Here is a 12453-nt window from a genome sequence, read left to right on the forward strand (position 1 = left end):
TGTGGATGCTTTTAAGGAGCAGCATCTGCTTTATAAATATGAGCTATGAAAGGCTTCCAAATGTCCCCTCTGTTCATCAAATGTGAATGTGATCTTCTCTTAGGAAGCCATCTGGAGCAGGCATGCTACAGTCACTGCCTTGCTCTGTGCCATTGTCCTGTCTGTGCCTCAGAGTGACTTGTCTCGCTACTGCACACTCAGTGATTGTTTCATGGGTTGTTTGAACGTCGAGTTTATTGCCAAGCATTGGCACATCATAAAAACATTTTGTCTCCAATGTTTTGCTGGTTTGGGGGGTTTTTCATGCTTTGGGGTTTTTTTTCTGTCTTTCCCCATAGAAATATTGTGAAAGGAATGAGGAGTCTGCGAGAAATACTACGAACTGTGGAAACAAAAGCTACTCAGACCTTCAAAATGGTAAGGGGATGGGAGATGGGAAGGTGGGGCTGTCTGGTATGCAGGAATTCTCTCTACTGACCATTGCAGTTGCACAAAAATGTCTGCCCTCACTTGATTGATTGCTGCCTTTTTCTCTCTCTCTCTTTTTTTAATTTTCTTTTTTTACTTTTGGAAGTGATGTGTCAAGGGATCCCCAGAGAAATAGAGATGTATTTAGTTTGACAGTGATGTCCTCAGGTGATGTTGTCTTGTTTTCTTTCTCAATTTCAGTGTGTGCATGCACACCTTTCTGGATTTGCATGTGGAAGTATTAAGTACTTCTGGCTCCTGCAGCAAGTGGGGCTTTTTTTAGACTGAAGTCCTTCTGTAAAACCCTCTTCAATACCGTAGAGTGATTTTTAATTGTTTTTTTTGGTGTTGGCATTCTGCATGCATCCTTTTATTTTGAATGCCTTTGGTAAAGAAATCATGGAGAGAGTTATTTATGTGCCTGTTTAACTTCTTAAACCTATAACTGCTTCTTCCCTGTCTCCTGTTTAAGATATCTTGTCCTGAAGTTACTCAGGAAGTGACAAGGTCAACAGCATGGAGAATAACAGTCTTGAGAACGTGAATGAGAACTCTGCAACCCTAAAAGCATTGATGTGCTTACAACTAAACTTGTGCTTGTTTCAACATTGTGTTTTATGTAATTTCAAGAGAAGTTCAACAAGGGAGGGGGGCATGGGTTTGCACAGCGTTTTGGAGAATACAGATGCATGGGGAAGCCTTGTGCAGGGAATTAAAAGAGGTGACTTCAGTAATTGTCCACTCAGATGGTTGCATCCTTTTCCAAACTGAGATCAGGGCTCAGGGGTATTTTCATGCTTGCCTGTTTTGTCATTTTGCTGAAATTAGTCTAATCTATACCGTGACAGAATGTGTCTCAATTGCTCCTGTCCCTGTGCAAATGGGGAGAGCTGTACAATACCCCTGGGGGATTTTTCCTTAAGGGAAACTCTGAAGGTGTTCATTCAGTAGTTTTTCCTGGGATTTCTATTTTACTGCAAGTTACATTTTCATTTTCTTATTTCTTTATAAAGAGCTGTCAAGAGGGCAAAGGGAGGAATGTGCTTAATTAAACAAGTTTTTTCAAGCATGAAAGTAAAACACATGATTTATTTTTTTTTCTGATTTGTGGGATCACAGTGTTCTTCAAACATAATGATGCTTTTTTTAGCCAAAGGCAGTAATAACATAAATCAGAGTCTTGGCCTGTTCTGGTTTGTTTGGTCTTATTCAAAACAAGAGTGAAGCTAATTTACACAGCTACTGTATTGTACGTTAAAATCAAAGACACTAGAAGTATTTGGTGCTTGCCTTTTGAAAGGCTTTCCACGAACTGTACTCCTACCTCTGTGTGAACTAGTGGAGATCTTTCTATTGCTGGCATATTATTTTCTCTTTCCCCTAAGACTGTAGGAAAAAAATATAGGAGAGTTGACTCCTCAGGGTAAAACTGACTGAATAATTACACGTTGAAATGATAAAATGATACTGGCTAATGTTGCAGGGCCCTAGGCTATTTTGCTGATAGTTATTTGCTATAAAAAGCATGGAAGAGCTTAGTTAGAAACAGACGGCTTTCTGTAACTTGTCAGTAGAAGTGCATGGAAAGTCCTGGGGTTTCCAGGGAGTTGTATGTGACAATAGTTCTTTGAGACACCTTCGTATGTTCAGATCACTGCCTTTTGCTGGGTACCTGTATGAAACCTCCCTTTTTGCTGTTAAGAAACTGAGCACACCGCTGTGCTTGCATTTCAGATTAGTGCAGTGAATTCATATGTTGTGGGCGAAGTGAATGAAAATCAAGAACTTTGCATCAAAAGAAGTTATTTTTCTGAAACTACTAACAGAAGCTTTAATCTCTTTGATCCAACTGATGTAGATCTCTAACATACCTATGCTAGTATTTAAAAGAAAAGGACTTGGTGGCCTTGTAACACATCTCAAAGTGTAAACTGCATATAAAATACATATGTGGTAGTCAGAGAAGTTGCATAATAGCATTTACAAGTATTAGGACAGAAAGGCTGAAGCTTCAGCCTGCCTCTGTTTTGTGCAGTATTTACTTTACAGCTTACAGTGGGTATGCTGCTTAGAATTCTCATAAGATACCATGAATTTTGGTGTCTCTGAGCTTGTTTGTATGCTCATATATTTACAATGCAAAAAATCAGAGATTTGTTGGGTGGCAGACAAAGACAAATGCCAGAGGTAGTTAACTTGACTTTAAAAATTTGCCCCGTTTTGGGCCCAGTTTACCAGGTATGTGTATGAACTGGAAAGCAAGTATTTAGGCATGCTTGGCCACCTGTGGTCAAAAAAGCACGTGTGATGTCGCTGTCTCAGTATAAAATTCGTCCCTCCATTACTGCAACAGAAGGACAGAAGCAGGACTAAGATGAAACTATTAAAGACTACAGAAAGAGCAGTATTAACAGATAAAAGGTTGATTTTTAAACCTAACACAAAAGTAGTTGCTGGTCCGAGACTTGCATACAAAATTCGGAGCCTGAGAGTGCAGTGTAGTGTCATCATACCCTAATACAGTAACTTTTGTGAGATTGTCTCAGCAGTCCATGTGGCAGTTGGTTGTCTTTGTTCACCAAAGCATTCCTTGCTGTCAGGCTTTGTTGATACTTTTTTCCTACACCATTGCAACTAGACTATGTAAATACAGAAGTCTGGCCTTTTCAGAGGAGCGAAGAAACTGCCACTTCTGTAGACTTTAGCAGCTGATTTAGCTCCTCTGACCTTCTGAAAAGTGGTACTGTCAAGCTGGTACATCTCCTTCCCAAGGTGGAACGTGGGGAGGGGTGAGTCTTTTGTGTTGGAGAAGGCTTCACTGATATATGTCTTTTTCTGTACTGTTCACTGATCTCTAGACTGCAGCTAAACAGCTAGCCCAAGTACTTCTCCATTCCCTCAGTGAAGACTGTTACTGGAGCCCTTTATCTGATCCGCTTCCTGAGTTCATGAACAAGGAATATCAGTCTTATGTTAGCAATCTTCTTTGTCGGAGGCCTGAGCTGTACACAGAAGAGAAGTAAGCGCTCATTTTTATTTCAGTTTATTATCAGGAGGAAGGAGAGTGTTTGAACACTCATTGGTACTGCTAATTATGTCACTGATTTTTGTATCTTTTTGTTTTTTAACTTCCTGTCAAAAAGTCTGCTGGAAAAATAAAACTTGAACTTTGAGTGTTGGATTTTTTTTCTTTCCCAAGAAAAAAAAAATCCAACCAAATAGCTGTCTTTGCTATGAAATTAAAGTAATCCATTTATGGTTCAGTATAGCTCATCTAAGATATATTTTAATTGTGTGAACCTGCAAAAGAAGGTATTGCCTGGCAAATGAATTATGCATGAGATGTTTCAAGTTACCGCTTCTCCTGTGAAATGAGAAAGAGGCTGACAGGATAACTCTTGACCTTCCTCAGAAAAATGTGTTCTGTCTTTCAGTGTGTACTGCCCTCAAGACAACGTAGAAGAGGCTCTTCTTCTCCTCTTAATCAGTGAATCCATGGTAAGCCAAAAATGAGCTTGTGATATTAATAGCGGAAAGTAATATCTGGCATTTCCCTGTCAGGTCTTCTGGTCAGTTTTGTTTACAGTCTTCCCTGGATAAGCAGAAGCAAAGGTTTCAATGCTGAATGGAAAATGCTATCTATTCTTTTATTAGTGGTACCAATTTTATTAAATGGAACGTGAGAGAAGGGTTTTGGGAATTGTCCAGAAGAGGAAGTGACTGCATTCGTCATAGCTGCATGCAGGTTCTGACATCCAGATACACTGTCAGTAGACAGATGTTTCCATTCAAAACATCTGTGTGGATTTATGGATCAAGAATGAGAGGAAGGGGAGCCTTACCTAAAGCCAGGCATGACGGTGGTACTCACTGTCTGGCGTTGCAGGATACAGTACTGAGCTTACATGCCTTAGCCTGCAGTCCTTAGCTGCTTCAGTCCTGAGTGATCTTTGACAGTTTCTCATGCTGGTGATACAGGGAATTTTGTCACATGCAGAAACATTCATGATAAAGTATAGTGAAATAATAAGATTTCTTCAATTCAGAACATTGGTGGTTTTAAAAAATCCATTTAAAAAACAGGCAAAAAGTTGGAGGAAAAATAACTACTTGGAAAACTGTACGGTAACCTTTGATAATTTTCATGTACTGAGAAGACACAAACGTAGAAAATGTGTAAGGAACGTTTTCTGAAAATGTATGAGGAATTTGTATTTTGCTTTAAATACAGTGTGGTCACTTGTGAGTGACTACAAAGTGAGATTTCAAAACTTCGGAGCATCAGTGACCCTCTTAAAAGCTTTTAAACAGGTTTCAGACAAGTTGAAGAGATGCTGTGGAAACTTCTTGAGTTTTGCTTCCATCAGTTTTTCTTTGTCTGGTTCTTTTGGCTCAAGTACTTCCCTGTTCCTGCAATTTCTTCAGCACATGGCAATTTAATACTGTTTGCTTTTAAAATCTGGGGAGAAATTGAAGAGGCAGAACCACCCCAAAATATGAAGTTGACTTAAAAATCATGTACATCTGAGTATTACAATGCACTTTTTAGTGCCTTCTAGATTAATCTTCTACAGTATATCTGCTTTGTGTTTTCAAGGGCTTTTCTTCAGTTAGAAGGGCTTTTCATAATTGCAAGTGGAACAAGTTTGTTGTTCGTTTGAAATTTTGTTTTTTGGTTTTGTGTTTTGATTTTAACAAAAACAAGTGTAGTGAGGGCTTGTAGAATATCGTAGGCACTTCTGTTAAAATCAAAAGGACTTGTGTCAGTGTGGCTTGTCAGGGTTGATTCAAGCAGAAGGATGAGGATCTGGAGCATCAACAGTACTGGCTGCTCCAGCCTTTTCTGGGACTGCACTTGCAGTCAGAAAGGCCTTGTAGGACCTTGAACTCTACCATCTTCTTCTGCTGAGGAGAATGAAACTTATCCCTGTTTTATCCAATTTTAGTGTGTAAAATGGTCCTGTATCTAAGTTATGGATAAAGCAGTGAAAAAATGCTGTTGATAGAAACTGGACTGCTGTGCTGACTTGGAGGTTAAATAAGTAAGCTTGTGTATGCTTAAGTGCAGTCTCCAATTTATAGGAACCCTCTGGAGGTAGATGCAAGGCATTTTGATCTGCTGCATATGAAACACTTAATTGAAGATCCTGTAACAGAGCAGTGCAGGAACCATGTAACTGTCTTCCTGGTTTTGGGGAAATGGAACATCGGAGTCTTCCTCTTGTATTAGGGATAGCCTTGCCATGAGTTTATTGTTCTAAATAAAATTCAGGCCAGTGTATAGAAATACACTTAGGAACCACAGGAATGTGCTTCCTAAGTGAAGAACAGAAGGAGCAATCTGATTCTTATGTAAGTTTGCAATCCATAAATATTTTCCTGTAGTTTTACTATTACGGTATGAAGAAGGGAAAATTTTATTTAATTTATGACATAAGACATGTTTTCCATAACAGCATTGCTGTAGGCTAGTGAATTTTCTTATGTACAAGTTTGTTGTTCATTTGAAATTTTGTTTTTTAGTTTTGTGTTTTACTTGTTTTTTTAACAAAAACAACTTATTGGAGCTCATGGAATGAGTTAACAAAGAAGCAGATTTCCAGTTGAGGCCTCTCCCTAATAATATAATGTTAACAACTGAATAAAACATACTTTCCTTCCTGGAGAGAGTGTCAATGGCAAGTGATAATGATATGTTTCTGTAGGCCAGTAAGCAATATAGATGATGTTCGTGGATTTTGGCTGGATTAGGCGTTCTCTCAGTATTTACAATTATGAGCCCCTTAAAATGAAACAGAAGTATGGAATTAGGTTGGCTTACTGGGAGCTCTCCAGCCTCTCTGACACTGTTCTCTCAGAGCAAAACTCACCAGGAAGGTACTTTACCTGTCTGATTTTTAGAGACAAAGAGCAGCCATGCTGTAGTAACTCTTTCACAGGACCATAAAGCCAAATAGCTGCTCTTCATGCCTGTTTCTCATGCCTGACTTCTACCACTCCATAATGACTTTGAGGGGGGAAAAATTAAGGGAAGGATGGACAGAAGAATTGTCAACCTGTGGAGGGGACACAGAGCAAAGTTGTGCTGGGGAGGAGCATAAATCATCAGAGAACCTCAAAGCAAATATGTCATAAATTTAATGAAAAGGACACATGGTAGCTCTTTCAAGTAGTATATACCTTGGACACCTCTGCTGCTGAAATTCACTCTATTTTTCTGTTTGACTTGCCTTCCTAAGGTGAAGCTGACATCTACTTTACCAGGATCTGTGTGACTCTCCAGAAGTTGTTATGGGGGAGTAGAACTGTTCCTTTAACAGGGAAAGGGGGAAATTGCCTTAAGGCTATTGTGAGACAGACCCTATTTCTCAGCAAGCCTTCTCTGGCTCTTAGTAGTGCAGGGTTCTGGCTTGTGATTTCTTCTTATCCCTTTCCTTGGCATTGCAAGGGAGCCACTCTGCGTGTTCTAGTGGGATGAACATATTCTAAAGGGACAGTTAAGGGTTCCTTCAGTATTTCACTCACTCTGCCTCTGAGCCTAAGTATGTAAAAGATTTTCAGATGATGGAATACCATCGTAGGTTTTTTCATAGCTTTGAAGATGCCTCTGTGGGTATATTAACACTTAGAGTGAAAGCTTGTGGCCCGTTTTGTCCTCTGCTGAGGTGCCTCCTGTATTCTTTCTGTCCTGTTAAAAATGGGAGCCTTTTTTTAAACCGAGGTGTCTCAGTAAACAATGAAAACTATCCTGGTTGTTGAGCTTAGCAAATGTTCCTCCTCTGTGCCAGCTGTTATTTAGTCACAGTCTTTGGCTGCAGAGTTCTCATGAAGGAATCTAGTGAAACAAATCAGGCAGCCTGAAGATTGCCAAAGTTAGGGTGGTCTTTTAGGGGGGTTTGTGGCCTCCTTGCTACCATATAATTCCTTTTGCACGGCGTAAGTTATGGCATGGATGGGCTATGTTTGTGAGAGGAAAATGCTCTCCTTCAGACCGAGAAGGCCAGCTGGTGACAGCCTTTACAAGCTCAGGCTGCGGTAGAATGGTGCATTCCTATCACATATTACAAAAAAATGGACTGGCCTATTTTTAAACCATTAGTCCTCTTTCTTACTGCATTCACCCCAGCTAAACCAGTGATAACTGTGTTTGTCAGGAGAACTGAGGACATATCGTGACCTGCTGCAGTGTGGTTTCTCTGCATTACAGTACCAGTGGGAATGGTACTGGTTCCGACATCAGGGACTCTGGTGCTTTGAACTGCAGGGTGTAGACAGAGAAGGTTTGGCATGACTAACCCCTAGCTGCAGCTTTGTTTATTTTAATAGCTGTTCTCAAGGGTATTCAGAATTGACTGCACTGCCCTTAAACTTAACCAGAAGTTTCTCAGAGCCAGGAATGGAACACTTTCTCTTACTTTTGTGTTTACTTTTGAGGTTAAAAAAAAAAATCCAAAAAAACCTCACAAAAAACCCAAAAGAAGAAGTTCTTCGTTTACTCTTAGAAACCTTCCCCTCTCGAAGTGTACCATCTGAAATCCCTTTATTCAGTGCTGGCCCTTAAAAAAAGGGATTTGGGCTGATGCGATCCACCAAATGTACCAGGTAACATGGATTATTTTTTTTTGGCTCTGTATCCACTTCACTCATACTGGAAATGAAACTCTTTGTATCCAAAACTAATAAATTCTGTGCCTGTGTAACAAAGATTAGAAATGTCATCCCCATCTTATCTCTGATTTGAATCCCTAAAGGCGATTTGACCTTGGAGAGCCTGAGAGCATGGAACAGATGGTGAGGGGGAAGTAGGATACTAGGACTTGTCCTGTTCTTTTTACTGGTGAGAACAAACTCGTGGCTGTGAGCATGCCTTTAACAGAATAAGATTAAAATCATGTACTTTTAAGCACAGAAATAATTAAAACCTGTTAGCTCTACATTCCCTAGTCCTATAGTAGAATAATCTTGGCAAAGGAGAATAATCTCTTGTTGCTTTTATAGGTTGTGGGGTTTCTTTGTTTGTTTGTTTGTTTTTTATTTTTGAGTGGTGCCAAGCCCACTGATGATACAACAGCTAGATGACCATCATGAGTATTTTCTTGAGGGCTGTCAGACTATGGCAGCTGAAAGAGACAACTGGGAATGGGATTGCCCTCTCTGTTGTTTGCTGCCAGATCACAGTTGTGCGCTTGTAATAGCAAATCTGACTGTCTCTTTAACTGGTTTGCAAGGCAAAGCTAAGCGTTTGGGACCTGCAGAGATGGATTGCAGGATGTTTCTGGTGGGAAATACACTACCTCTGTTAATTGCCTCTTGAATAAATAGTTCTAATGGGAGTTACTTGAGACAGAGTAGAGAGCTTTTTTCTTCTGCTTTGCAGTAGGAAGTCTTGTTTCCAAACTTGCAAGGAGGATATAAATTCTTGGAAGATAGCTCTCTAAATCCAGATTACTATAAGACAGTATCCACAAACAAACTTCCTTACTTTCTGTCTCTCTCCCTTATCTGTAGGGTTGTTGGGTGGTTCTGGATGGGTGCGTATGTCTGTCTGTCTTGCATTCAGTGATGTTTCCAGAATTAGTTCTGTTACAGTACAAGGCATTAAAATACACCTTGAATGTAAAAGATGTGCCTATATGGTCATTTTTGTTAAGCAATACTAATAGGCTATTTTGCTGTGACATCTGAATTGGGCACCAGTAACTTGTGGTCTGTTGCTTGCCAGAAATGAGATAGATGCTATATAGTTCACAAGGGGGTAAGTTTTCATTTGCTGTGCTTCTGTCTGAAGTGGAACAAGTTGTGGTATCTCTGTGAGAGGAGTTTTTTTGAGTTCCTGGGGCATGGTGTGTCCTCCCTGTTAAATCTACTTCTCATTTTCACAGCAGCTTTGCAGTCAACCCTGAATATTTTCTTTGCATATATTGGTGAAGGAAGCCTTCAAGTGCTGTGTAGAGATGATCAGTACCAAAGTGAGAAGTCTGTAGCTTCTTCCATTGCATAGGTTCTTGCCACTGTGACAAATTCATTCATTTTGCTGGCAGTACAGGCAGAACAGCCAGAACAGAGACCTAAAGGATATGGGCTAAATATTTTTCAGCTCTTAGCAGTAAAAGCATCAACTGCATGATTTCAAAGGCCTGTTGTCAGTCTTACATGCATAGCGTTTGTTTTTCTCTCTTAATGCTAGTACTGAATCACACCAATTACATTATTACAGTACACTGTGTAAAACATGCTGCCGTTCTGTATAGATGGGTTGCAGTGAATCTGGCAATTATGTCTATTATGGAAAGACACAAGTTAAACATTCGAATGCCCATGAATTAGGGGGCAGGCAGCAGGCACTCATTAAAGATTTTAATTGCTTTCGTTTTCTTCTTTGGAAGAAAGCAGGGGATAGCCCTGTTTCAAAGTGAGCAATTAAAGGATACTTCATAGCTAATTGCTGTGAGAAGGGGCTGCTACATGGAATATGCTCTATTGTAATTCATATGATTGTTTGACGTTTTATTAAGAAGCACATCTTTGTACTGTGGTAAAATTTAATATTCTGCAGCGTAACTGCGTGCGTAATAACTGCTGAAGTAATGGCTGTTTGGATTTGCTGTGGCTCTTTTCCTTTCTTTGTGAAGTAAACATGCCATAAATAAGGGTCGTTGATGTACAGCAAATGCTCCGTGGATAGGTGGCTTATCTAGTTTGCAGGTAAGAATACTGTCTATGTGGATAGGAAGGTACAAGCTGTCTGTAGCTCTCCTGGGTTGTTAGTTACATTGCAGATGCCCAGAAAGGCAGATCTGTTCCCTGCTCTCAGAGCCAGCATAGGTCTGAAAGTCCCACATGGTGGTATTGCTGCTGTTTGGAGCCAGGCCTGAAAAGCCCTGATGAACCCCAGCTGATTCTGTGCCCTGTTGGGTTGAACACCTAAGCCGGGCATCTGGCATGGTGCAGAGACATACAGGGGCTAAATGCTCAGGGGTACCAGCCTGGGCTGGAACCTTTTGGGGGGGTGTGGCCTGCAGATGGGCTGTGTCACTGGCCTGTGGAAAGGGAGGGCTGAAGATGCTCGCTGTCCTGTGTCAGGGCTGACTATGAAATGTGTCCAGTCTCCCCAAATAGGACTGATGTAATGTCAGAGCCATTACATGTACAGCTAACTGTGCCCAGTGTATCCCAAAATATACAAACGCGATGTGTCTCTGGGTTGCTTGATTACCTAGGAGTACCTCAAATAAAGGGGCATGTATATTTTTGCTCTGTATGAGGCAAGTTACCCTAACTCCAGTGGTGAAACTTAGGTTGGTAACATTAGTGACCTTCTGCATCCCTGAAAACAGTCTTGAAAAGAGGTTCTTTTGATGGTGTGACTCATCATCTCTCTCCATCCTGCTTTTGTGCTGTGAGGCATGTCTGTGTGACAATGGGAACAGCTTAAAGTGAATAGTCATGCTGGGGGTGTTAAAAATGTATTTGTAGCTGTGTTTTACTGCTGCTTATAGTGGAGGAGGAAGTAATGTGGTAGGACAAATTGAAATTGCTGCTTATGTTATAGATACACTGCTTGAGACCAGTGTTCTACAAATAACCTTTTATCCATTTGTATTCAGGAACATTAGTGTCTGAAACAACAGAAACAAAGGTATTGAAAAAATGTTGGTGTAAATAGCTTAGAATTTTTGCATTCTTAAATGAAAAATGAAACATCTCTGTACATTTCACTAAGTAAAATTCCCCATCCAGCAGAATTGGTGTATGCTGTGTTGCAGTAACTCTACAAATCCTCTGCACCATCAACTGTTGGGATTTCTCACTGATAAAACTAACATTTACAAAAACATAAAACATAGGTAAAGACAAAAAAACCTCCCTTCTAATAGTTGTCTGGGTTGCAGCATACTTCCTTCTGTGTGAGGCAGGCCACAGAAACATGCCAGTTTCCCTGAGTGGGTTTCAGGAAATAGAGATTCATGTTCCCTTCTCTGCCCTCCTGTATGTAACACTGCAGTAGTAGTAAATGATACCTTGAGCTTTGGCTTGGTATTTATGTTACTGTGTTAGACACTCTCCATATTCTTGCTACCATTCAGTTAGTTTCTTAGGAAGTTTGCACCTTTGGGTTTCTCTTCTTGATTTTTTTTTTTTCTTTTTTTGAGCAGCTGGAATAAGCAATTGTAAATAGAGTCAGCATTAAGAAAATTGTTGGGATAGAAGTAATGATGAATTTGCCAGTGGCAACTTCTATGCATGCAAGCATAGAGAGTGATAGTTTGCAGAGATGACCTATGGCTTTGAGATTTGAAAGCTTGAACAAAATCATCAGGTTTATGACCTTCATGGAAAGAATATTCATCATGCCTATGCATATGTTGTTTTTAACTGCTGGCTGCTTGGGTGAAGTACAGTATGTACACTATGTTCAGTATTACTGCAATTTTAGAATGTTGCATCCTTGTAATATGTCCTCTATTCCTTCTTCTGCAGGATTGAGGTGCATTCTTCCCTCTAGTACCAGCATCTGTGGCAGAACTTAATTTGTAGTCATTGTTTCCGAATAATTTTCTGTCTGCGCTAATGTAGCCACTTGAAAATCATAGCTTGGTACTATATGGATACCAAAAAAAGCATCTGGCTATAGCTGACTCTAATAGGAGGTTGATGATGAGCATGGTGGTGCTATCTCAGTTGCTGTTTTCTACAAACAATTGTCAGAAAAATGTAACAAGTGGAGAAAAAATTGTTAGTGCTGTTGTATCTACGTAGGAGGATTCACTTGGCAATGAGGATCCTTTGGTATATGCCTTTAACTCCTTTTTTCCTTTTAAAGTAACAGTCTTGTGTTAAATCCAAACAGAGCTTAAACATCTATTTTTTTTTATTCTTATTTATTTCTTGTAACAAAGGTAGACAAGCTGTACTCCTGTACTGTGGCAGCAGGATTATCTCTTTGAAGTTGGTTTCACCCTCTCATGCAACCTATTGCTCTGA

At 40.0% G+C, this 12453-nt stretch overlaps 1 protein-coding gene across 4 annotated transcripts in view; it reads left to right on the plus strand.

Annotated features, from left to right (window-relative positions):
* Nucleotides 1-12453, plus strand: part of TTC7A (tetratricopeptide repeat domain 7A) — a 200298-nt gene that overhangs the window by 29281 nt on the left and 158564 nt on the right. For all 4 annotated transcript variants that reach the window (XR_007628882.1, XR_007628883.1, XR_007628884.1 and 1 more), the window contains 3 exons: nt 339-417; nt 3327-3487; nt 3903-3966. Coding sequence is in view for 1 of the 4 variants with exons in the window: in XM_050314945.1 (XP_050170902.1) it covers nt 339-417; nt 3327-3487; nt 3903-3966 (304 nt within the window). In the remaining 3 variants the exon portion in view is untranslated. The remainder of the gene's footprint in view (nt 1-338; nt 418-3326; nt 3488-3902; nt 3967-12453) is intronic.

This window comes from Myiozetetes cayanensis, unplaced genomic scaffold, assembly GCF_022539395.1.
Source record: "Myiozetetes cayanensis isolate MyiCay16 unplaced genomic scaffold, myiCay2020 scf2-11, whole genome shotgun sequence".
NCBI classification, from domain to species: domain Eukaryota; kingdom Metazoa; phylum Chordata; class Aves; order Passeriformes; family Tyrannidae; genus Myiozetetes; species Myiozetetes cayanensis.